This window comes from Hippoglossus hippoglossus, chromosome 11 (assembly GCF_009819705.1).
Source record: "Hippoglossus hippoglossus isolate fHipHip1 chromosome 11, fHipHip1.pri, whole genome shotgun sequence".
In the NCBI taxonomy this organism is placed as follows: domain Eukaryota; kingdom Metazoa; phylum Chordata; class Actinopteri; order Pleuronectiformes; family Pleuronectidae; genus Hippoglossus; species Hippoglossus hippoglossus.
In genome coordinates this window covers 17176431-17203945 of record NC_047161.1, presented here as the reverse complement: position 1 = coordinate 17203945, position 27515 = coordinate 17176431, and the positions used below count along the sequence as shown (strand labels likewise).

Below are 27515 nucleotides of genomic sequence, written 5' to 3'. Positions count from 1 at the left end.
GTCTCAGTCATGTTATATTCAGGAGTTGCAGCAGACTGAGTAAGTGGAATTTTTAGCTGCTTCACAAACCCCTGGCAACCACTGAAGTACCAGCTTGGTTAGGCATCACTGGATTAAGTTATGTAAGGTGTGTGTGTGTGTGTGTCTGTGTGTGTGTGCGTGTGTATGTGTGTATTTAAAGTGGTAGCCTTCAGATACTGAAAACATCAGCAAGAAAACGCAAAATGACAAAATAGGAGACAACTGTTTTCCTAATGTGCAATTTCCCAATTTTAATTTGTGAGAGCGACACTGGATCAATGACTCATTTTGCCACATCAACCCAGTAAGTCAGTGATTTGTGCATTTAGACTTTCATTTCTTCTCAGCTAACACAGGCTGTTTCCAGGTATTGACATACTCAACAGTGAGGCTGAGTGATGTTGCCGATTTTTCCAGGAGAACTGTAATAATTTGCACAACCAATCAGGACGTTCCTGGTGTTTGATGGCCTCTTTAAGAGAGACAGTGATGCATCCTGTTTAATCAGGAAAAGCAGAGCAATAAAAACACTGTTACACAAAGACGGGTGACGTAACAGAAACTCTTAAGGGCGCTTTCACACAAACCATGTTTGGCCCAGACTTTCGGATTTTCAGTTCAGGTGGTCTTGGTCCACATCGGTTGCAATGTGAAAACATTTTTTGGGCTAGTTCGAACTTTTCAACCAACGTTAATTACACTGTTCGTTATACCGTTATATTACAGTGGCAACGAAATTAACAAAGTGAACAGGTAAATTCATTTTCTCCATACAGAAGGAAAGACTACTTTTTATTTTGCATTTAATTCAGAATTAGTGAATACAATATCCGAATTGACAACAGGCTGATGTCATACACACGCCCGTCCATCCAATGTCAGGTATAGTGTAGACACAGCCCACGTAGGGGAAAACCACAGGATGCACGTCCTGCGTGTCACATGAGTCAAAACTAAAAACAAAACTAACCAGATCAAATGTTGACAATGTAAGAAATACATGAATCTTGGTTCATGAAAATACCCATAGACAGTCTCATCTTAGATGTTTATAGAATTACACGAACACCGAGCACTGCAGTATTCACACTATTGTGTACTTGTTAAACAGTGTTCAAGGATCCTCTGCTGTTTTCCCCCCAATTTTCCCCACTGCGTGTGTCTAAAATGACCTTTTATTTGCCTTCCAGGTGGATCATTAAAGAACCGATGACACACCCGTCACTGACCTCACAGAGTCAACATCCCATCGACAGCAGTGATATAGCGCAGCCCCTTCGCATCTTTGGACAACAGGGGAGCTTTGTTTTTCTTGCACCTTCAGAACTCAGAACATGCTATTTCTGTCCACTGCACATCCATAGTTCTCAGCACACTGCCTTTGACCGAGACGACATGTCTATGCTCAAGCGGAAGAGAATCAGGACCTTTGCTCTGCTGTTTTGTGTCATCACATTTACAATGTTCCTGTTCAGCTACACTCTCTGGGACCCGTCGCTCTACTTCTTCAAGAACGCCTTTCGCCTGTCGGACAACCTTTTCTCCAAAGGGCCGTGTTCCTGTCGACATTGCGTGACGGAGCTGGATGATGACCCCTGGTTCGCTGATCACTTCAATCGGTCCGTCCACCCTCTGATGACCAGTGAGAACAGCGTCCTCTCTGATGAAACCTTCAAATGGTGGCAGGTGAGATCAGTCGCTGGGGTTTGTTTGGGGGATTTAAAATGTTATCTTGTTGGGGACTGAGAAAAATGCACAGGCAGCTTCTAAGGGCAGATAAGATACTGACGAGATCATGGAAAAAAAAAAACACAGACCACACGCTGCTGTGATGCTTCCAAGAAGTGTTTGTGTTCGCCGCATTGATTGTTTCAAATCCAAGGGATCCTCAGCGGAATGAAGTTGTGAAGCAAACTCCCACACACATTTGTTCACATTTCACAAGCGACATGGTGGATATGGAAATTTGTGTTTTCTCCCAGCATCTCTCCCAAATCTGTAGATGAGGCAGGAGATTTATTCCTTCATACACTTAAAGTATGCATGAATACATAATGCCTTTCTCCAGCCCCCAAAGAAGAGGCATCAACATTTGCAGTTACCTTTGGGATTTACATAATTTGATTTTGACACTGCGTTCAGTGGCTGTTTTCTATTTATCTACCACGGACGCTGGAAGTCAGCCAGAGTTGGGGGGGTGCTGAGAGAATATCTATATGATAACATCGTATTATATGCAGAGCAGCAGTGCAACACTCAGTCATTTTACACCATCTTTAGAACATTTTACACAATGGAGAGGAGACTTTGACCAACTTGCTCTATGTCTAAGCAGCATAGGAATATATTCAGCAATGGACAGTTCACACAGGAAATGCAGCTTTATTCTTCATAAGAAGTCCTGCAAAGCCTTATCAACAAAATCGACACTGAAAGTAATCTAAATGTTTGAAAATGTAAAATGAAAATATCAAAGAATATATACAATGGCTAATAATATAGGGCGTGATCTACTAAGATCCCAAATAAAGATTGCTAAATTGCGTGTACATTATAACAGATTGCACATTTGGTTGGTGGGCGTTTTGCGGGTGATCTACTAAAATTTATTGCACAAATGATAACAGGTGCAAACATGGTAGAGGCAGTTGCATTTCTATATGTTACTGGTTTCCACCATGAAGCATTACGGAGAGCAGAGTGACTGCAAGGGCAAAGCAAAATTTAATGCCATGGAATTGTATCTGCGAAAAAGTAATTTCCATCACAAAACACACTGGAAATTGTTTCTTACCAATTAGAGCTGACGTGTGAATGCCTTTTCTACCTTTTTACTTTACAATTTACTGAAGGCAGGAAAAGGAATATTGACTAAATAAGATCCACTAACTCCAGTTTTAACTAGGACCTGACTGCAGTCGGAGGGAGAGTTGTTATGTCTGCCTCCCCCCCCTTTTTTTTGTCACTTCTGTTATGTGTTTAATGGCTGCTCAGATTTGGTGTGACAAGGCACAAATATCTAATATATCTATCCATCCGGGTATAATAGGCATCCACATGGACCATAAAACACACCAAACATAAAAATGAACCCACAAATGTTACCTACGATAACTCCTGTAAACCCACTTTGCTGTAAACTAGAATTCACATCAGCTACAGCTAATTAGGTGCCAGCCTTAATTTGATTCATTCAAACCCAAATATATTGTATTTCTTTACATCCCATTATTGTAGAACAGCTCCGTAAATTAGAAAAGCCCATTAGCAAAATTTATGTCACACAATTATCCCACCTCAGTCTGGAAGGCATCCAGCGCCTTAGGTATTCCCACATTCGCCTCACACCGTGTCCTATTAGGGGGCGAGAATAGAAAACTTACTGCAAGGTTGCCTCCTGTCACTACGCATTCCGGGAAATGCTTCTCACAGGCGGCTTGAATGGGCAAGTGTCACAAATCGACGGTAGCTCTGGCCAGATGGTTCGCGCCGCATTGGTGCGAGGAAAGGGGCGTGACCTCCAGGTGTAGAGGGACTCTTTGTTCGAACTACAAAAGCTTACATGATCCAAGGCTAAATGTTACGTATGTCTGTAAAGGAGAGAGACTCATTAGACATAGAGAATAGAAATATGTCTGATATATGTAGTATAAGGTAGTGATATGGAAATTCTGAAAGCTGATACTGAAGTAGTGTTTTAGTCTTGTGATTAAAAGGTGTATTTCAACAAGTATTACACACACAGATAAATGCTTTTTTTTTTTTTAATCTACACAAACAAAAGGGTTGAACCTGTTGGGGTCATTTTTCTGGGTAACTTATTGGGGGCTGGGTGTTTGCGTAACGCATCATATTCCTCCTTTACACTCAAATTAGCTGGTATGTGTTTTTTATAAGCAGGTAAACTGCCTGAAATAAGACAATATACTCCTTTATCATTGCCAGCAGAGGAATTTTTACCTTTTTTTCTCGAGTGAGTCATGTTCAACGTCACCAGAATCCGAGAGGCTCTCTCACCTCGCTGTCTTGCCAGTGTTGCATCTTGCATGGTAAAGAAGACAACAATGTCTGTTGCACACTGTTCCAAAGATGTATAACAAACAATAAGTACACAAGCGTTTATGGCTATTTATGCACCAACGCCTGCGAGTTCAAGGGGCATCATAACGTTGCAGCATCAGTGTCTTGACCACCGAAATAAATAAGAAGAAAAGCAAGAAAAAGGAAAAAAGGCGACCAGCCACTTTGTTGACTCTGTGGTGTTCTCTTCTGTATAAGTTGAAGGCTTTTTTCAACATTTCCAAAATGTTTTAAACTGCATTGTTCATTGCATATTTAGTATTATACTGGATTTGTTTTAGATGGATCAGTACATTGAAGTGATTTAACTGTTCAGTTGTGTACTGTAGGGGTAGTCTATGGGTGACTGACTCAAAAGGTTGTCCATTAACCAGAGGGTCGGTGGTTTGATCCCTACCACCTCCAGTCCGCATGCCGAGGTGTCCTTGGGCAAGACGCTGAACATCAGATTGGCCCTTTCTGTGATTGATGTGGGATTATAGACTGTATATAAAGATGGATGACGTGACTGCTCCTCAGAATCGAAGCCAATGCATTTCGATCACTTTGGTGGCTGGCTGCAGTATAGGTCATAAACCCTGTCTCCTCCATGTCAGTGGATGGGACGTGGACCAATCTAAACAGTCAAAGTAAAAGGGAAAAGAATTTTTTCTCAAAGTTTGTTTTATTTAAAGCAGTTCTTATCACACTGATGTTTTTCCAAGTGTCTGTGTGTCTGATAAGTTTGGTTTTCATTAATCATTGGATGCTATGGGTGAAACATCATGATTGACAGCTAAGCCGGACTTGGTCGCACATATGTATCAATGGGATCTCACTAACGTGGCTCCATCCCCCGATCGCTACTTCACAGACTCTGGGTCCAAATGTGCAAGATGACAGTGTTTGTACGCAGGATAGTTTAGCTTTGTTTCTGGATAGTGGGACAAAGTGGAGACAGGTTGTCCATCTACATATATACAGTCTATGTGAGTGATAGAATGAGTGAATATACATTTAAAGTAAAGATTTAATTGTAACTAAACATGAAAATTATAATATCCTATTTATGAGGTAGAATCCAACGTTCAAGTTAATGAATATTAATCACATGTTTCTGGGTTAAACAAGCAACCCATCTTGCTGTGTTGCATTAACCTATAGTGTGTGGTTGGTCCAGTAGTTGCCCAGCAGTGTTACCCAGATGAGGTACTCTTCAACCCAGCTTTTGTTTGTGTGTATTCAGTGTTAAATAAAATTCAAAAAATGTTAAATTGTTTCCCCAGAATTGTACGGCCATGGTGGAAATAGCTTCATGGCATTATTTAGACCATGTGTCACTGAAACTCATGTGAGATCTGCAGCGGGACATTCTGCATCTGTTCCGTGTTTCCAGCCGCCACAGTACAGTATGTAACTGCGTCTGTGTCTCCAGTGGTTGCAGATAGAGAAGCAGCCGGCCAAATACAGCGAAGTGGTGGAGGAGCTGTTCCAAGTCATCCCTGATGAGGTGCTCTACATGGACGCCAGCCCCGAGCGCTGCAGGACCTGCGCTGTGGTGGGGAACTCGGGGAACCTGAAGGGGTCCCAGTACGGCAGCCTCATCGACTCCAGCAAGTTCATCTTCAGGTCAGTTCACAGAACTTCACACCTCCATCTCTAGTGAGGTACAGTGAGTGTATTTATTCATTCATCATGAGACAATACTCTCCTTTCATTTCCTTTCTTCATTTCCATTTTCACACACTGGATGCTATTTTTGTAGGTTTGGTTATGAATATGATGACACTCTATCCACCACAGGAAATGACAATTGAAATAGATTTCATACTTCATTTGAAGGTATTTGATGGATACTATATTGATAGTACTATATTGATAACACTCACTTAAGTAATTCTGTATTTTTTCTACATTTACATTTTGTAGTAAGACATAGTTTTTTCGCTTTTTTACTGATTCTAATATTTCTATAAGATCTCTAAATTGTACAATTTATTGTAAAAAAGAAATAAAATATAATTCTCAAATAAACAAATTTTAATATAAAAAATGTAGCAAGATTTTGTGGGACAAGGAACGTCTTGCTTTTCATTTTAGTGCCCATGTTATCAGATTGGAGCGTCCACACTGCCTGCGTGAGGGAGTGAGCAGCGAGGCTCAGTCACGGCCGTGATGTTGTTGTTGTGAACGCGTCTGTGCAGAGAATCTCAGAAATATTCGGGCGGCTGTATTCAACCTGTATTCAGGTACAGATGCGACTCATCACCTGTGTTTACTGAAGACTTCATGTCAAAACGGCTGCTGTGAAAATAACTCCATTATGTTCAACTCGTGATTATTGTCATTAGCCATTAATTATCAAATGTCAGGTGTGTAGTGGAAAAATCCCCATTACCCATGGTCTGTCAAAACAAAGTTAATTTATGGGCTAATCAGTAGGAGATTGTGAAAACCAACAAATAAACACGTGTATGTTTTGAGCTCTTTCATCAGGTTTTGATGGAGTTTTTTTATCATGACTCTCATGCCTTGTTCACACTAATGTGGATAATTTACTAAATAAACTTTTCCCACAGTGTAGTGGCAGTGTAGACAAGGCCTCAGTTGAGGAACTTTAATACAGGACTTGGTTAATATTTGTTACCAGCATGCGAGAAGAAATCATAGTTAAAGGAATGCACAGAATTTATAGAATGTGTCGTTGATGATGTATGTCGAACATATTGCACATAAAGATGAGTGACATTACTACTCCCCAAAAGTGAAGCCAAAGGGTCTTGATCAGAATAGAAACCCCACCTCCTCCATGATACTGGATGGGACATGGGCCCTGTGTTCCAATGACGTCAGCGTCGCTTGATGGCAGCGTTCGATAGTGAGAGGAAGTGGAGATGCTGTCCATTATTATATAGTCTGTTATATCAAATACATATACTAATGTTGGAGTTATTTTGTCCTGTTTACTCATTCGTTTTTTTAATTTTGTCTACCCACTCTAGCCCTGCATCATATCCATCATATTATATGCCCACAACATTTATTCTTTATAAGTAGTTAATTCGGTGGCAGACAAACACTACACAAAGCTTTCATTTTGCATCATGTGTAGTTTTCTCATCTCCAAGCCTGCACTCAGCTCAGAGGTGAGGTTGTCGTTGACTTCCCACATCCTGGTTCTGCGCTCGATTAACGTTAGATAAAATTATCTTCACAAAGCAGCAGATGGAAACAATGGAATATGAGTATTCACATGTTCATCCCGTTACTGAGGGCGGCAGGAAACAAGATAATTTGAGTTTGTGGCTGCCTGTGATCTGTCGTGCCAATCACAGCTCTGCAGAGAATGGAAAAGATGTAAAACACAAAGAGGAGATTTTCTCTGAGGAGTTGTGGACGTGTTTTCCGCTGCAGAACTTTTGGTGACATGTGAGAACGAAGCTAATTCAGATATCGAAGGGTAAACAAGCATTGTTTCTCTGACTTCAGACCTCAGTGCTCGTGCAGTCCTGTATCTCCTGGAGAAATCTGAGATTGCATGTTTTTTTAAGATGCAGAATAAATAATGATCTGCAAATTGAGCTGCATGAGCAGAATATCAGAATTCCTAAAGAGGGACTCAGTCCAGTCGCTGTGAGCAGAAACTTAAAACCAGTGCCTTTCAGATATCCACAATGCAATTCTCTCAGATCCACTAAAGCCTTCTTTATAGACTATTATGAATATTGAACAGCATTGGCTTATCGGCTAAAGCCTCTTGTTTGCTCAGCAGATTGCTGTGGTGAAATAGATTTGAGTCAGAATACGAGCCTTTGCATTTGCTTCTGACGGACAAAAGTAAGCTCTGTGGCTTCTGAATAACGAAATGTTGCAAAGGATGTTGTTTGATGCACTGCTAAGTCATCATAGCTATTCAAATTGGATTTTAATTATGTATTTACTTCTTCTAAATTAATTGATGCATACTAAACCTTTCCTGACATCTCTTTAAATGCACCATCCCCTGTTTCCAGTTTGTATCTGACTGCAGATTTTAAAAAGGACATTTTAGACATAAAGTCTATGCTTTTCTTTGGTCAATGTGAAAATGTAGCTATTTTATGGCGTAAAAGGTACAGAGATAGTGGAATCACAGCTCCTCTCTCCTGTACAGGGAGGAGATGAAGGAGAACAACAGCAGAACTGGCCCGGGAGATGCATGTCTCAAATGATTATCAATTAACTGTTATAGAGACAGTAAATGAGATTCAATAAGTGCAACACAGTGGAGAGGGTAACAACAAAAGAGAAATAGCAGTTGAGTCACTGTGCCCACTGATTCAAATAAGTGAGACCGGGAGCAAACATGTTTTATAATTTCTTTTATAACTCAAAAACTACTTAAAATACACTTATCTTTTGTCGTCATAAGGAGAAGAAAATAATATTAAATTTCATGCAGGAAGAGTGTAACAATTGCCCCCATCAAGAGGTAAATTATAGCAGTGTTTGGGGGCAATTGTAACAAATAATGTTACTTATCCAATAAATTACATTTTATATAAGTGACTATATCTGCCCGCCTTATGTGTAAGGTGAAATATGTATGATATAACTGCTCAAAACAAATTAAGGGAACACTTAAAATCACACATCAGATCTTGATGAACAAATTGTTCAAGTTGAAAATCTTTACTGATGCACATTTTATAATTTGTTGAGAACAAAATGATGTAACAACGGTCAAATGGAAACCGAAATCATCAACCCATTGAGGGCTGGATTCAAAACTACACCGAAAATCTAAGAGAAAAACTGAAATCACAGGCTGATCCAACTTGCGTGAATTTCATCACGACGACTCATAATGTGACTCAGTAGTGTGAATGGCCTCCTCGTGCCTGTATGTACTCCGGACAACGTCTGGGCCTGCTCCTGATGAGTCGGCGGATGGTGTCCTGGGGGATCTCCTCCCAGACCTGGATCAGTGAGCTCCTGCACAGTCTGTGGTCTATGTCCCATAGGTGCTCAACTGGATTTACATCAGGGGAACGAGAGGGTCATCCTGCCTACACACTCTGGCCACATGAGGCCTGGACTGGATCATTTGATTGGCCAAACTGATCTTCTGTGTGAAAGGAAGAGAATGTTAAGATTGATGGCATATGGGTTCCATGATGATGTGGCTGACGCAAAGATCTTATCAGAGTTACCAAAGTCACCGCTTGAAATATGCAAAAGCATATTTCCAGCAGTGCTCTTACATGGCTCCTAATTTACCACAGCATGACTTTGTCAAGCTGCCGTGACATGTTGCCTCTGTACACAGCCACATTACAGCACTTATCTTCTTTGCCAGTCCCCACTGTGACAGCGGCGTGGCTCTGTCTACCAATTCAATTATCAGATGACAATGACGCCACCGAGACAAGACTTATTACTTTGCTATTAGCAGAATTCTTTTTTTTCCTGCAGAAGCCTGCTATGCAAATAGGCTGATTTATTTTTTCGTTTCTTCAAGAATGAGCTTTATATTCGTAGTCATGCTTGATTGGAAGGCATGGTGCTGAGCCAAATGGTCGCCCGGGAACAATCGGTTTAACACCGAGGTGTGAAGATCCATATTTCATATCATATTTCCCTCTTATTTGAGGGCAGCTCTCTGTCCAGAATGTGTTTGTCAGAAAATGGAATCACTCACATGTCTTTTGAATACAGAATATTTGATCATATGCAATTACTTTCCCCCAGTCTGTGTGTATGCTCTGTGGGCACACCGGCGTATTTTATTTGAAAAGAAGTAGGCTGTCTTGGATGTGTGATTGTGTGATCATTCATATTTACTCTGCTGAACTGAGGATCAGTCAAGCTTATATTCTACACAATGATGTAAGCCCTTGCAAATAACCTCGTTAGGATGGATCTTAAAGGCAGCACATGTAATAGGTAGGCACATCACATTGGTAACTCAAAAGAAAAAATCCCTGTGTGGAATTGGCTTTTTAAACAGGAATTTCCTCACGTCTAATATGCAAAGTTTCTGAATCGCAACAAGTGTTTACCAACCTGTTTATACGATTCAGAGAAGGAACCTTTTCCTTTCTCTCAAAGAGTGTTATTACCATATTGATGTGTTCCTTTGGGGCCCATGAGGGACAACAATGCACCTCACAAGAGCCTCTTACCCATCTCCAGCCTCTGACTGAGGACCAATGGGCTGCATTCGTAATCCCTGCCCTAAAGCTTAAACACTCAAATCTTGAAAGCATCATTCTTAATTTTTATCATTAGAAAAGCACAGTGGGAGCGGGACTTTCAACTAAACATAAGAGTTTCTTAATAAGACGTTATTTTCTTTTGTTTCCAGTCCATTCCGCAATCATACCTGCCCTTTGCTCAGTGAACCTATTTGTTATTGTGCCACAAAGAGCAATGGAGTTCAGGAGCTTGATTGCCTCTCGGGCTACCTACACTACAAATGTGGCACCGGGGCACCGTAGGAAACAAAGACCATCCATCAAATGTTCATTTTCTGCTATGAATTCAAATTATTGTTTTTTTTTTTTCAAGCTACATGGACTGAAACAGAAATACATAATAGAAACCCGAACATCAGAGTCAGTGAGTGTCTCATTTTGCAGGAAATTAAATTGGCTTTGATAAGTTAAGTGCAGCAGCGATAACAGCAAAAACAACAGGGTCAGCAACGCTTGTATTTGATATTCATGTTGTGTTCTAAACTGGTTGAAGAAGCTAATACTAGAGTGTCTACATCCCAGTTTCTGCCCTTTCCAGACTGAAACGCAGCCCCACAGTTTTCAAACTGAAATGGGGCCAGCAGTGTTTCCAAACTTTTAGTTGTAGCGGCTCTAAACCTTTGGAGTAGTATAGACGTCAGGTGTATCCCTAGAAGAGGTGGTGTAAACCAAAACCTAAGAGGTATGGATATATACTGTACCTACAGTGAAGGTTTTGATTCATAGCTCAGTTCGAGGTCCCCTGTTGATCGTACCACAGTATCACTGAGCGGCTGTATCATACATGATCAGACAGTATATCGTGCTATAATATCATTCCCCACAGGAACTGAATTGACATTCTCATGTTTTCTTTGTGACAGGAGGGTACTATTCTGTGCTGTCGTGCAGTCGCTGTATATGTTTTGTTAGAGGGATGGGTGCAGTTTGCAGTAGAAATGCCTTTGCTGGAGAAGGAGGAAACTGGGCCTTTACTATCAAGAATTTCCAACAGGGTTTGAAAAAAAGGAAACAACACAAGAAGCCCAAACAGGCAAATCTCAGTTTTTGCCGTATCCATGTTATATCTCTGTAGCTGCCCCAGCTCTAACACAAAGTTACATTTATGAAAAGCCGCTCCAGCGTCAGTGTCTGTATCTACGCCACTAATGCACAACTATGAATCTAACTTTAGCTTAAACTGCTGGCATTAGTAATTTTGGCCGATTTGCATCATTAGCCTGATGGATTTTTAGTTAGCACAGAATTTTAAAAATCCACTCTTTGTTCATGAAAAATATAATTAAACTGGGCCATATGGCTTTTTGAGTAGTTTTGGCAATAATCCCTGCTTTTACAGGCGACACAGCTCCCTAGCAACAAGTCAGCTCAACATGGCAAAATAATGAAGATAGGGATCAGAATCTGGGTCACTCCAGGCATTTTTTAATGGAACGGTAACGACTTCTTTCCTGACTGCTCTGCTGTGTTTTGTCCACCTGCAGCCTGTTAGTGTTGCAGCACGGCTCTCCTTTACAACAGTCGGGCTCCACGGTGCTGCATCCTGCTGCATAAACAAGTAAAAATCAGTGTATGTAAGGGGTGACCCACACCTAACACACTGAGGTTGGCAAAATACATGGATTTAGCAAAATCCGACACTAATCGCCATTGGCAAATAGCAGTGTACAAAACACTCATATAGGTAAGCAGCTGTTTAGTATTTTCAGCCACCTCTGGTCGTCACTTCCACTGGATTATAATGACAAGCTTTGCCCGCAGCAGATCGTATGGCTAATTATTGTCAATTTCATGAGTCTGTTGTCTGGTAAAAGTCCTCAGCAGCTGGTGTCTGTACTCACGCAAATATTTTTTATTTATTTATCAATTAAACCTCCTAAACAAAATCATTTTGAACCAGTCGAGAATTTGGATAAAGTAGGTGCATCAGACTAACTGTGCTACAGCTGTTGTTTCAGTGTGTCAGATACATAATTAATCAAGATTTGAGTAAATCCCATCATCAGATCAGACTCAGTATCTGCAAACACCCAATGTCTCAAACTGGGACCAGAAAAGTTGATCGAGACATCCCTACAAAAAGCACAAACTGTCAGAAGGAAACCCCAGTTTAGCCATATTGAATAAATTACTGTTTATGCCTCTGCAGCGGTGGCATCTATCCCATTCTAGTGAACACGATATCTCAAGAACACCTTAAGTGAATCTGTTTTGGTACAAACATTCAGTCGAACTCAAAGATGAACTAATTTTATTTTGGTGGTCAAAAGTCAGAGGTCGCTGTGACCTCTGAAAACACAAATTTTGCCTTGTGGACACGATATTCAAGCAGCACCTCGAGGGAATCCTTTCACAGTTAGCAGAATGTTCAATTGTTCTCATGGAGGAATAGAATTTGTGGTGAAAGGTTCAATGTCAAGGTCAATGTGACCTTAGCAAGAACGTTTCTGGTCTCAGGAGCACCTTGATGGATTGACTTGTTATGTTTCTGAATGTTAACTTCGACTCACTGAATAACTGATCAGATTGAGGTGGTCAAATTGGGCCTCAAATCTGCCTTTAGGGAATTTCTTTGAATTTAGATCAGTTGTCATTTGGACTTAAAGATTAATGGTGACCTCATTTTATTGTAAATGCAACATTTCAGGAACACCTAATGGGACTGAAACTGCACTTGTAGGCAGAGAGTTACAAACACAGGCGGTAATTCTAGATTGAAAGCGAAACCCAAAGGTGAGTGCACCCAAAATGTCAACGAAAACTGTGTCCATTCCTAACCACAACTCTACTTTATAAGTGAATGCCTAATGAGTGATGAGCAAGCACTCGTTAGTGCTCTTTTAATGAGTGTGAGCCCTCCTTATATTTTCCCAAAACACACCAGATGAGGGCTCCTTTAAGGCATATGTGAGGTTTGCACTAGTGAGCTTAATTAGAAGGAATCAGCCGGTCAGCAAGAAGGATTCACTGTTGTTGGCTTAACCTGCACTGAGTTTACTCCTCCAACTCTTCACTGGATACCAATTAGATCAAGAATCGATTGAAACATCCTGCTGTACAAGGCTTACAGTGTATGAAACAACCTTTCTCTAATTCTGCTGTTGGTATTACATCTGTCCACATCCATAGAGGGTGGGTAATGAAAGCTGTGGTTCTAGGACAACGGATCTACCTTACAGAGTACCACAACAACACTCAGCACACTCACCCACTTTATTATTCATCTACCTACTAATTCCACAAACCTCTGTCTTTCTTTGTCTGTATGTTGAATGCATCTAACCATTCATTTTTTCGATTTGACACTTGGTATATTCATTAGTGCTCCTCGGAAGTGTCGTGTCAATTTTGATAAATTCATTATTTTTATTTTACCTGACACACAGCACAGGTGTTGATCTCCATCATGGATACATCACACTGAATCATTTTCTGTTTAGCATTTGTCTCCAAAGTAAAGCGAGTATTGAGCTGAATTACAGAGCTTTTATTTTGAAAAGTTGTGAACTTGGGTCTGATGATGTGTGTCGATTGCTTAACAGACCTCTGAATTAGCCAACATGTAATGAATCAAAAAATCTGTCTTTCATCCTTATATACAAGCCAAACACATGGACAGTAATAAAGCAAATTCAGTTTCATTTTATGAAAAACATTGAATATAAAATCTTCATTGCAGTTAAACCAGGTAGGATGAACGCAGATTTTTCTAACTTCACTCTGCAACATAAACTGTTTATGAAAAGCTCTGCACACAACGTCCAGCACACAAACACTAAGAGTTGACAGTATATTGTAGAACTGCTCGAAGAGGACTCACTAATGACAAGGAACAATTCTGAAGTAGCTCCGGAGCATTAACACAGACCAAAGGTTTACAACAGGCATTGCACTAGTCCTGTTAATATCAAAGAACCAAACCTGAGACTCCATGCCTTCATCTCATGTGGTCATCCTCCTCATCCTGAACCCTGATAAAAATGTATCCACTGTAAATTCCTCATCATCAGCCAGAAACAGTCAGCATAGGCATTTGGAGAAACACATTCAAGCTTACAAAGGAAGTGGTAGCAGCAGAGAACTGGTGAGAATGTGAAGGCATGAGACAGGACTGAAATACCTCTGACCTTTAAAGTGTTAGTTGGTTGTTACATGCTGCATGATCTGGATGCACCTTGAAGCACGGGGCCGTGTTATGGAATGTCGTGGTTCTTGGCTCGCAGTCTTTTGAGGACAAATGAATAATAAGTAGACCAACAATATCCAACAGCGTTCTGGTAGGCAAACAGCCCTGACATTAAAGATGACATTAATCATTTAGGAGTATAACAGTTTCACTTTCCTCCCGTTTGAAGAGGAAGGGGGACAAAAGACGTCATTCCAAGAGAGAAAACTTCACAGGTATGAAATAATAGAGCAAACCCGACTGTATCAGAAATGTTGGCCTAAGTCCCATTCTGATCAAGTTAATGTTTTAATGGCAAAACTGACAAACAATATAAAGACATAAACACTAGTTGTCTAGTTTTCTTGTCAAATGGTTAACCAACGCTGACAGAATCTTACAACCTGGACCCACTGATCAATAGTCGGATAATCAGACTGCATTGCCATTTGTTTTGACGTCAATTATTCAGCTTGACATTTAGCGTTCATGGTAGCTGATTTCCTGTGTGTGTGTGTGCGTGTGCGTGTGCGCATGTGTGTGTGCATGTGTGTGTTTGTGTGTAATGTTTCCACCGATAGGAACAGCTTTTCACAGCGATCATCACCTTTTGTTACTCAGTTCATTTTGATCTATGTAAGAAGACAATATCTCCCATTTCTTTCATTTTCAAAAGACTAAAATATCTTCAGTTTTAATTAAATAAATGCAGTTTCTTTTGACTGAGATGAGACTGAACCGGCCCACATTACTCACTGGCCCACCAAGCCAACTTTGATCTAAATACCTTTTATCATCAAAAACTACACAAGAAAATAATTCAATATAAAACCTATGTTAGCTATTAAAACAAGCTATAGAAAGCCAATGGGAAAAAAAACATGTTGCTATGGTTCCCACATACAGAACCTCTGCTTACGTATTATTGTTGTTAACATCTTCTCTGCTGGTAGGGTTTATGTTTAGTTACCACTTTGCAACTGTGCAATTTGATGAGCATCAATACATACTGTGTGTGCAGGGTAAAAATTATTACTATACAGTGATTTGCACTTTGCGGCTGATCTGCAGCTGGTTCTGCAGGGCAGAAAATGGTGTGTTGTCTAAACCGCAGTGTGCAGCCTTAAGAGACTGGAGCTCTGTTGTATAGGCAATGTTTTGCAGATTGTTGCAAAGTAAAACTATCACTGCTTTTCTTAAGTTGCAGGCCCATCTGAAAATATTATCTCTACGCCACAATCCCCTCTAATTGGATCAAGCTGCACCAAATTGTACGCACTCAAGGATATCAGTTTATAAACATGTCTGATTTGTCGATGAAGATCCCTGGATTACATCTTGAGAAAATCACAAAAATTTTGAAAAAAACGCCCTGTCTCGCAATGTTTAAGAGTGAAAAAAGAAATCATTTATCGAATCTGATCCAAAATGTATTGGGTTCTCCCTTGGGTTCTCCCACACCTTTCCACCAAGTTTCAATAAAATTGGTTTCGTAGTCTTTGCATAATCCTGCTCACAGGTAAACAGCAATGAAAACATAACCTTCATGTTGAAGGTAAAAAAAAGAACATTTGACACAAAGACTAAATAATCGATATCTGACACAATTGATTCTGATCTTTACAGCAGCTCGCACAAGAATGACAGGAAACAGAAGAGTCATAAATTCATGTAAAATCTAATGAAATGTTGAAACATCTGCAGCAGTGATGTTTCATTGATGGGTGTTTCTTGTTTTCTGTCTGAGGTGAAGTCACTGATGTTGTTTTTTTTATTAGTGCAGTCCATCTGATCTGATGCAGGTTCTTTTCATACACTGAGGTCAAAAGTGCACCTGTGATCGAACTGCATCTGAAAATACAGACATAAGAATTCTCCTGCTTGCAGTGAAACTCTAAAAAAATTAAAAACTCTAAAAAAATGTTAAAAACATTTACAGGAGTCTAATGCGCTGTAGCACATTTGAACCTGACTTGTATATTTGAGCTTTAAGAGTCACTTACATTGAATGAAGTTGATTGATGCTTAAAGTGCTGGCACTTAATACTTGCAGGGCCCATAAAATTCTGCTGAAAATCACTCGTCATGATATCTGTCATGTGCAAAAAGGCCTGCACCCTGAATTTCACTCTTCCACTGAAAGTGAGTCATCTTTCTTCATGCTTTCTCCAGAGAGAGGGAGGGTTACAGACTTGTTCTTGTCTCCCTCTAATAGGATTCTGCAAATCTAGTATCACAGAGAATCACAGCTAAATCTCTATGTGACATTTGACAAAATATTGGTTCTAATTATTCCACTTAAATCTCTCATTAACTTTCACATGGCACCTATGTTACCTGAGTCGTTTTGTGTACTCCTGGTAAAAAGCCCAGGGCAGAGCATTGTGGTTCGGAGAAATGGGCTTTTCAAGCGCTCAGTACATCTGCTCCAGTTTGTTTCAAGTCCATCTGGTACAAATTTCCATTGCCAAGGGGGGGGTAGCTGGAGCAGAAGCTGAATATTGATTAGACCAATCTGAAATAGTCGCCTCCTTAGGGCGGTTGACACCACACGCCCCCACAAGATTAAGTGAATGCGCGGCTCACAGAATCCACTTAACAACTTAACTTCTCGAGTGCCCTTACAGACTTGCCTTATTGTAGCATTACCCCCTGCAGTGGGTTGATGGCAAGAGCCAACCATACACTCTTATATAACTTAGAGAAGAACTTCCGAGGAAGTGAGTATCAAAAAAACAAGAAGTAAGTTCTGCTCTCCACAACCTCATTTGTGGAAAACAGAAATATGTGAATAGAAGAAGACAATAAGGCTGTTGTTGTATGTTGAGGAGAACATTATGTGCTGTCAAAAATTCCTGTAGTTGTACACTTACATAACTGTGGAATTTGATCACTGACATATGCCTGTTATGAATGAGGATGTAGGGGAGTGCCTTGTGGGGCAAGGATTGTTATAATATATGTGTAATAGCAGCGGTAATGTGCTGTTACAGTAAATCAGTGTCTCTGAATGTGCTGCAGTGGTGACAAACTCCTCACATCGCACTGTTTGATAGGTGGCATGACGTTCCTCTGCCCTCGCTGCCATACTTTTTCATTTGCTGTGGATGGCGAGGATCCATTTGCCCAGCAATTCTTAAACCCCCAGATGATGTAGCTGCCATTAAGGGAGGAAACCCCCCCCCCAATGTAGGCCTGTCAAAATCTGTTCTTTTCTGCTGAGATACTGCACCATAAAAAACCTCTTGCCAATATTTTCTTCTCCCAGACATTGCACTTTCAGCTCGGTCGGAGCCATGAATCTGTGTGGCTTCGACGAGCGTGCTCATCTTGCAAAGCGGCATGCAGCAGTAACAAAAAGCTGGCTGCACTTCCCTGGAAAGTTGACAGAAGAAGCAGTTCTTAGTACTTAAAGTACTTAAACGGCAAGAACAATTGCTCTTTCTCCTCCTTCTCTCCACGTCTGCTGTGAAGTGTGCTGTAGATGTGCCAATATGAGATACACAATATATTCTATTCTGTAAAGCACTTCCTGCTCTCACACAATGCTACCACTGATGATCCAGTATCATAACAATCAGTGTTGTGACCATAACAACCACAGACACATCTGATGCAGCAGCTTTACTACTTGTGGCACAGCATTTGTTTGCTCTGGGACTAACAGGCCTTCCATCCATTTCAGTGCTGTAGCATTGCTGTTGTTAATTGTTGCAGTACAGCGGTGAATCATTCCTTTACTCGTGTTATTGGAATTATTTATTATCAATTCAACCTTCAGTTAAATTTTTTTTTTTACTTGTCAACTTGATATCTCAAGAACACCGTGACAGAGTTCCTTCCAATTTAGTACAAGCATTCACTCGGATTCACGAAGGAACTGATTAGAAACGTGTGATCAAATGTCATAGATCAAAGGTCACTGTGACCTTACAAATCACAATTGCTGCAAATTTGGTAGAAATGTTCATTTGAAAGGATGACCGGATTAGAATTTGGAGGACAAAGGTCCAAGCCACTGTGCCTCGTGGATACTTTATCTTAAGAATGCCTCGAGAGAATCCTATCAAATTTGGCTCCAATGTTCATGTAGACTCACTGGATTAACTGTTAAGATTTGGGTGGTCAAAGGTCACAGTGGCCTCACAAACATGTTTTTGGCCTCTTGAAGATGAACTCTCAAGTCAAGTCCCTCTAAATGTGCTGTGGTGGTGACAAACTCCTCACATCGCACTGTTTGATAGGTGGCATGACGTTCCTCTGCCCTCGCTGCCATACTTTTTCATTTGCTGTGGATGGCGAGGATCCATTTGCCCAGCAATTCTTTAACCCCCAGATGATGTAGCTGCCATTAAGGGAGGACCCCCCCCCCAATGTAGGCCTGTCAAAATCTATTCTTTTCCGCTGAGATACTGCACCATAAAAAACCTCTTGCCAATACGTTCTTCTCCCAGACACTCAGTCGGAGCCATGATTTGTTCGGTCAAAGGTCACAGTGGACTTGAAGATGATATCTCAAGTCGTCCTTAAGGGAATTTCGTCACATTTTGACCAGTAATCACTTGGACTGATTAGATTTCAAAAGTCAAAGGTCGAGGTGACATCATATGAGTCTGAAAAAGCTTGTATGTAGACTGAAACTGCACTGGTTGGCGAAGCATGCAACCCCAGGGTGGTAATTCTAGCTTTTATTAGGTCTTTAGGATTTGACTATGAAAGGTCAATGAAAGACCAATATACAATTTGCCTGCTCTCCGCAGAGCGTTTTACCAACTTCCAGCTCTTTGGTTTAGCACTCAGCTTTACCATTTAGTTTCACTATCACTGCTCCGATCTAATTTGTTCCCAGGAGCAGCAGTTAGGAGCAAATAGGTGAACACAAAAGAGCATCTATGTTAGGATCTGCCATTAAAGGGACTCTGGAAAGACTTTGTGGACTTTCTGAAACGCTGTTGCTTGAACTTAGTTTGGCTTTACATCCTGTCTTTGTCCGGTTTCCCACTTAAGTGAATGTCTGTCCCGCCCTTATATGTTTCACTTGTGCCCAATTATCCCTGCCTCCCTTGTGTGTCCCTTCGCTCACAGTCTACTTTGTCACTTCTGTTTTCCTCGGTTCTCTGTTGTTCGCCTCTATTCCTGCTCAGTTCCTTCACTTCCTTTTTGCCTGTTTTGCTGCCTGAATTTTTAGTTTTGGATTACCTCTGTCTGTTCTTACCTGCCAACCAACCACAAATGACCACAAGTGAGCCTGGACAATATTAAATACTCTTTTCTGCACCAGCTGCTTAGCACGTTGTCTACAACTTGGGAGCTGTGAGCCACACATTCTATCTCTATCTCTAGAGCCAGGTGTTTAGTAAACCTGCATATGTTAATGCAGGTTTTGTTAAAGTTTTAAAAACAAAATGTGAATTATTATGTTTTCAATCAAATGTATGTACAAAATGTTATAATAGTAAATTACTAATTGAACTTTACATGATATTAAAATTGACATAAGTGATAAAAAAACAATACATTTCATATTAATATCAATAAAATAACTAAAGCTGTAGTTAAACATATATAAGTTGCACAAAGGAGAGACGGTGGGGAAAGTTGATCATTATATCTTTTTATGTTTCATTTAACTGTGCCAACTTCCAGGCTTTCAAAGTTATTTCCCAATGTGCAACTTCATAGTAATGTCTTTAAACACAAGAGGCTGTGATTTATAGATTTAAGCGTTGAGATACGAAAATTAAAAAAAACTGTAACTGTAAAATAAGGCCTAGAAATAAAATAGTTCTTGCAGGAGGCCGTTATGAGTCCTGGCAGGCTCAGGCTGGAAACGTCAAGTTGTTATATAGCCGTCATCTCAGAGTCAGTAATGAGGAAGACAATATTGCTCAGACCCGAGCGCCCAACCAGGTGATACATCGGGGAGGGGGGGGGGGATCAGCTTCATGATGTCTCCTCTCTATGTCACCTCCCTCCACTCAGGAAACCAACTGCCATGTTCCCACCAATTACCGCTGCAGATTGAGTGTTTTTGGACATAATAACGGGGGCCCGCTCATCTGGCTTGCCAAACGGGAACTCCTGGGCTTTGAATTGACGCAGCTTGTTTGCTGTTTGGATGTGTGAAATGTGGTAAAATTGGGGATGTGCTTTTTTTTCAGACTTTCTTTCATTTTTGTCTCTCAATATAGTGACGATGCTTATTTTGCATTTCTGTATCACAAAAGTATAAAATTAAACACTATGGTGATTATCATACAAAATCCAGTGATTTCCCATCTTTGTTACATGTGGGTGAATTTGAGCTGCCCTGAAAATTGTACAGGTAGAAGAGTAAAGATGGGAGGAAAATAACTCAGAAACAAAACTCTCCTTGCAGAATGAACCAGGCTCCCACCAGTGGCTTTGAGGAGGATGTGGGAACCAGAACAACTCATCATGTCATGTATCCAGAGAGCGCCATAGACCTGGACAACAACACCAGACTAGTTCTGATCCCTTTCAAGACTCTGGATCTTCAGTGGATCATTAGTGCCCTCACCACAGGCACCATTAAACAGTGAGTGTACTTATCAAATGTCAGAAGCTGCTACAATCAATATTTTATGTTCACAATGACTATGTGTAGTGGAGAAGCTGTTGCTTGTAGCAGGAATCTCCACAGAAAACAGCTGTTTTAACCTTTATAAAAACAGAACATTCTGATAAAGCCACTGTATGTGAGCAGAGAATTTCTTATATAGGGAGAACGTCCCCTCCAGGTTGTTTGACGGGCAGGCCTCACACTTTTTATTTGAAATTCAAACATTAATTTGAACGTGGGGGGGGGGGGGGCGGTCATATTCAACTTGTAGTGACCAATTTGAATTCAAATATTCAGTCTAGAGGTACATCAGACTGTCGTTCGTGTCCTGATCCAGCAGTGGGCGATCACTGCCAGCTTGACCTATTGCCTGAGGAGTCGTTAGCCCCGAAATGTAACGTTTATGGAGTAAAAGAAATTGTATGTTTAAAACAATCCTCCTCTTGTTCCTCCTTTAGCTGGTATTTCCACTTCATTTCCCCCAATTTCACTTTAGGTGAATTTGGTATAATAGCAGTAATAGGAAGGGCTGAGTTAGGTTGGCTGGTGAACATAGCAAAACATTTAGCAGCTAATTTATAATGTGAACATAATAAGGAGATAACATTTCAATGTTGTGTTTAAAACAGCACTGCCCCGTCGTGACCATAATACTAAAAACTCGACATTCGAAGAGGATCTCTTGTGTTTTATTTCTCTGTAATTATTTCTCCCTTGAATATCATTATTGAGAAAAACTAAAAGTTATAAACGTGCTCTCATTGTGTGGAGCTGAGACGCTTCATTTCCCAGCCCGTTTATCAATGAAACCAGGGTTCAAAAGCTTTAAGTGTCCTCGAAATGTAAAAGTTGTGAATATATTATGATGCATTGTGCATGTGTTTGCCCTCCCACATTCATTTACATTTTTTAAAAAACCAGACTGCGGCAACAATCACACTCGCTCACTCTTCCTATTTGTCAGATTGCCATAACAAGGATAATCACTCAGTTTTAATCTTCCGGTAAATTTCACCTTCAGCCGCTTCATTCTCAATGACCCGTAAACATTAGCTTGATTACTGGACAACCAGGGGGAAAAGATGAAGCCTCCGCCAATGAACGCAGCTGCCAATAACTCAAACACCCCATGTTTGGTGGTGGAAGGACGAGTAAATCCAAACAAATGTTTCCTGTAAATGTGCAGTTGCCTTTCAACCCTGCCAAAGCAATCATTCTGCGTCATTAAATTTCCCTTTACTGGTGGTGCTGTCAGCACCGCCGCGGCAGCCATTAGATCTTCACTGTATTGTTCTGTATTTTTATTTTATAGTCTTGTTGAATAGAATGGGGCTCTATGTGAAAGGACACAAGAGGAGCTGTATTCAACACAAATTCACACCTCCGACTTTAAATAGCAACACTCCTGGAATTTTAGTTCTCTCCTGTGAGAGCATCAAGCCTGTGTGAGTTGTAGGGTGTAGTTTTTTTAACATTGGGGTCGATGATGTGTTCTGCAACATACCAGATGCTAGCTACACACGTACTTTTCATGTCATCTTACACAAATCTCCAAGGAACTGGTTGGATCGCACAGCGCAGAATTCCAATCAGTGTTAGACCAGTCTGAAAAATCTCTGAATTTAAATTAGACACATTGCTGCAGAGGCAATAGCCTCGATAAACCCTTGCTTTAATTGGAAGCATTTGTCGGGATTGTGTCTAACTATGCAATCAGTCTTTTTCATCTCACTCATTAGTATGCTATCCTTTTACTTTAGTCAATTAATTGTGCACAGGCATCCTGTGGATATTTGCATGTTTGAATTTATACTTTTTCAGATGAATGAGATTTGTTAAATCTTTAAATTGTCACGGTAAACACACAAGCATGTAGCATGTAGTGCTTCCTCTGTATCCGGCTCCTGTGCTGTGCCCTCAAGACTGCCCATGATGCAATCAGCTTTCCTTATGTTCCTGACACTGGACACTTATGTTTAGACATGTCCTCAGTACGTCCACTGTAGATGTGGTACCAGTAACAGGAGATACAACAAGCAGATCTGTGTTCAGCTCAATATTTCAGAGATTTTTTTAAAGTAGTTAAAGCCAAGATTTTGAGTCCCTGGTGTTTTTTTGTGTTACAGCACCTATGCACCTGTTGTTTCCAGGATAAAAGCAAACAGAGATAAGGTAGGTTTTGCAAAGGCACACACACACATATCTATATATATATTAAATGTTTTTAATTGAACATAACATTCATTTTGTTTGGATACTATTTTTTATTTCCATCAATTACATTAAAACATGATATACTGGGTGGCACAGTGGCACCTTAGCATCAGTTTGCATGTTCTCCCTGTGTTTGCATGGGTTTTCTCCAGGCTCCTCCCACAGTCCAAGGAAATGCAGATTGGGATTAGGTTTATTGGAGACTCTATATTGACTTTAGGTGTGAATATGGGTATGAATGGTTGTTTGTCTTTGTCTTTGTCCACCCAATGTGTATACTGTATAATATACTGTACGTTGCACCTTTTTGAGGTAGTTGTGGGTATTTTGTCAACTGCACTCAATTTATTTTAAATGACATTTTAAATGCACTTATATAACATGATTTGGTGCTTAACATCTAAACTGACCAATAGTGTACAAAGTTACTAAAATGATAAGTTACAATATTAATTTATATTATCTGAAAATTTCTATTTATACTTTTGCCACTTACGTACATTTTGCAGATACTAATTTCATTTATAATAACATTTTGAGTGCTGGAATTTTACTTTCAATGGAGTTGTAGACTTTGCTATTTCTACTTCTTACCTAGATAAAGATTTGAGTTCTTCTTTCACCAGTGGCTTTTCACAAGGGGTATGTTGTTGGCACATCAAAATGGATATGTCACTATTTGAGACTGACACACTCCTGGCAGCGTAGGACAGTTCTGTAGTTGTATATGCCACTGCTGATTAGGGTACAGTATGTTGCTGCCAGCATGTAGTGTGTAAAACTGGAAGTTGTTACTGACGTGTTGAACACTCTACTTCTCTAGGAGTGAAAAATTGTGTTTCTGAGTATGAATAAATAATGATTTATGCAGTGATATATTCACCGCTCACCACCAACTGGTTAAGAAGAGACATCCATATATCGGTTTAGAACTCACATTCAATAAATATTTTCTCATAATCATCATATTCTGGATTTTTTTCATCAGAACCAGATGAATCCAGGTGATGATTTGTCTGTATGAAAATAAGGAGCTGCCAGTAACCAAGGCAGCACCTTCATGATGCAGGCTGCAGATGTAAAACTGGTGTTAAATTTTCACATATTCAGGGACACTCATCCTCAATAACCTTTCATTACTTTTCACCACATTAGCTGTGCAGTATGGAACAACGTTTGACTGATGTTCCACTGGTGTTATCTCTGCCTCGTGTTCAGATATTGAAGCTTTACTGAGGAGCTGAAGTTAGGGGCCGTCTCAAAAGAGAAAACACATGGGCCAAAATCATGAGATTTTCTTATTCTGTTCAAACTTTTAATAGAGATTAAATCAATTCCAATATCATAAAAAATTGTGTTTAAGTGTTTAATTCATAATTACAGTAAATATATTATTTTGTGGGCAGCTAAACATGTAAATATAATTATGAATAGAAATAAAAGATTATTTCAAAATGAAAATCAAGCAGACAAGACAATGACAAATATAATCTGGTATAATGCTGGTTTAATCTGAATGCAGCTATATTTGTGAGGTAAACACTTTGCTATTACATCTTTGCTTTGCTACACTAGCATTTGTAGCTATAACTACATCTTACTTCTTGTGTACTGCTTACAAGCATCCCAAAACTTGAATATGGCATAATATCTGTTTAATTCAACATATATATTTATGTGAGTTGACAAACAGTGCTCTATTAGGCGTACTGGTACCACAGCAGCAGCATGTTAATAAGAATCATCATACAGGAGTGAGAAGTGGTCAGCCAGTAAAACCAGCAACATAAAACATGTCAAAAGTGACTCACCATGAAGAATTATTGAAGAAAAAAAAGTCTTATAAGCCAATGCCACCTTAACAAGAGTGTCATTCTATCAACCACCTTTCAGTCATGGTGCTGCTGGTGCAGTCCAAGCCTTTATCTCAAAAGTACACTGTATTTTTTATTTCATATGGAGAGTTCATTAGTTATTTATTTATGTGACTGTAAAATGATGGAAGAAATTCCGAATACGAACATGAGTCTTTCTCTCTCTGTTAATTACCATACCTGAAATTCCTATAACTCTTTTGCAGGTGTTAATTTACAATCCCACATTTTTCAAATACGCCTACGATTCTTGGCTCGAGGGTCACGGACGTTACCCTTCAACCGGCTTCCTCAGCTTACTGCTCGCTCTCCACATATGTGATGAGGTAACAACTACAGTGTGAAGTACATACATAACATCACCTTGACAAACAAGAGTTCCTCAGTGAAGTGGAATAACTATACAAGGACAACTTCCTTCATGTTTTATGAGATTGCTGTTTCAGAATAATAATGAGTTGTGTTTTTAGAAAATAAGAGATCAAAAACATGTGGATCTGTACTGATGTGAAAATTGGACAGACTCCACACATGAATAAATAAAATTCAAGCTTGTGCTGATGACGTGTTGCCGTGGCTTTGACACTGGGATTTTGTTTCTTGCCTCCTCCAGGTCAGTGTGTTTGGATTTGGGGCCGACCAGTACGGAAACTGGCACCACTATTGGGAGGATAACCACTTCCAACACACGGGGATCCACGACGGAAGTTACGAACACAACGTCACCTTGCTGCTGGAGGAGAAGCACAAAATCAAAATGTTTCACTGAAGATGATACCAACCCTGTTATGTGCAGTGGGACGAACCTCACACACTCACAGACAGCCTTTAAATGATGATTTTCCCTACTGTTTGAGAAATGTCACTCCTATTGACAAACCCACGGTTTCTCTTTGTTCCCAGAAAAAGACCCTGACACACCGTCAAGACAAGACTAAAGCAACACTGCCACTTGTTTCAGGGCGTTTTCATATTACGTACAATCGCTTTGCAACATGCCTCAGTGGGATTGTCCTCCCCCTCTCCGCCTGCCACTCAGCTTTCACATAAGTAGTGTTATTCTATCCCCGACTACACACGCACATCTGCACACTCTGATACAGCGGGTTGTGTTATGCAGCTGGTTGGTTTGTGTTCCATTCCAACCATAGACTGTATTTAAAAAGGGAAGTCATGAAAGCCCCTCTAAAGTGAAGCCAAAGCATCGTGATCGCCACCTGATGGCTGGCTGCAGTATTGGTCATAAATCCTGCCTCCTCCATGTTACTGGATGAGACATGGGCCAATCTAAAAAGCCAAAGTAAACGTGATGGTTTATGTAGTTATTATCACACTGATTGTTTGTTCAAGTGCAATTTTTTTTTATTGTTATTTGATGACATATATAAACAGGTTTGCGATGTCATGATTGACAGCTGAGACTGACTCACAATTGGTCAAGCTACTGCGCAGACTCTGGTTCCAAATGTGCAAAATGGCAGCGTTTGTATCCGGGATATTTCGGATACATTTTTCAGTAGAGGGAGGAAGTGGATACGCGTCGTCCACCTTTATATGGTCTATGGTTGTGCCAATAAACACAAAGAGGAGTACACCTGCAATTGTGTCATCAGGAATGCAACATTATTGTCTGTCTTCAGACTTTTTTTTTGAGAAGTGGCACATACTTCATATGTGTTTAGTTTTGATTGTAGCCTATTTTTTTTCATGTACCCAAATTACAGGACAACCATTTAATTTCTTTATTGGACTTGAGAGACATTAACTCTGTCCCAATTCAGGGTCTGCATCCTTCGGGGCGTTAAGGAGGCAGTCAGCGTGGGCCACGTAGATCAGGAAGGCCGAACCGAAATGTGACGGTCTGGCCTACAGGGGATTTCCGTGATCGGTGTCTTTTTATGTCTTTGAACTCATTGATTATGGACTCTATATTATTTGCCTTCTGAAATGAAGTGTTTTCATTTTGATTATTGATTCCTTGTTTATTTTTGCCTTTTCCGATGTCTCCTTGTGTTTATTTTTGTGTTTGGATTCATGTTTTCTCCCTGAGTCCTGTTTCCTGTTTTATTTAGTAGTTTCTGCTCTCCACCTTTACTTCCTGTCTTTGTCCTGTTTCCCGCCCTTGAGATTGTCTGCACCAGTTCCTCATGTGTTTCACCTGTGCCCAATTACCCCTGCCCCCAGTCTCTGTGCTTCCCTTTGTCTTTGTCAGTTCGCCATCGTCTTCATGCCGTCTCACGTCACCCACCTCTATCCTTCTTGTAAGTTCCTTGTGTCTCCTAGTGTTCCCTTGACTTTTCTGTTTTTGCCCTTTTTGTGTTTCTGAGAACTTTAATTGACCAGTGTTTTTTTGTTCATGAACT

General features: G+C 40.3%; 1 protein-coding gene across 1 annotated transcript; it reads left to right on the top strand.

Moving 5' to 3' along the window:
• Positions 1 to 1250: 1250 nt before the first annotated feature.
• LOC117770782 (CMP-N-acetylneuraminate-beta-galactosamide-alpha-2,3-sialyltransferase 1-like) lies at positions 1251 to 26657 on the top strand. Its single transcript, XM_034600490.1, has 6 exons — positions 1251 to 1707; positions 5516 to 5709; positions 20861 to 21040; positions 23191 to 23236; positions 25359 to 25478; positions 25766 to 26657. Exons 1-6 carry the CDS (start codon positions 1417 to 1419, stop codon positions 25919 to 25921), a joined length of 987 nt encoding a protein of 328 aa, XP_034456381.1. The 5' UTR covers positions 1251 to 1416; the 3' UTR covers positions 25922 to 26657.
• The last annotated feature ends 858 nt before the right edge of the window (positions 26658 to 27515 follow it).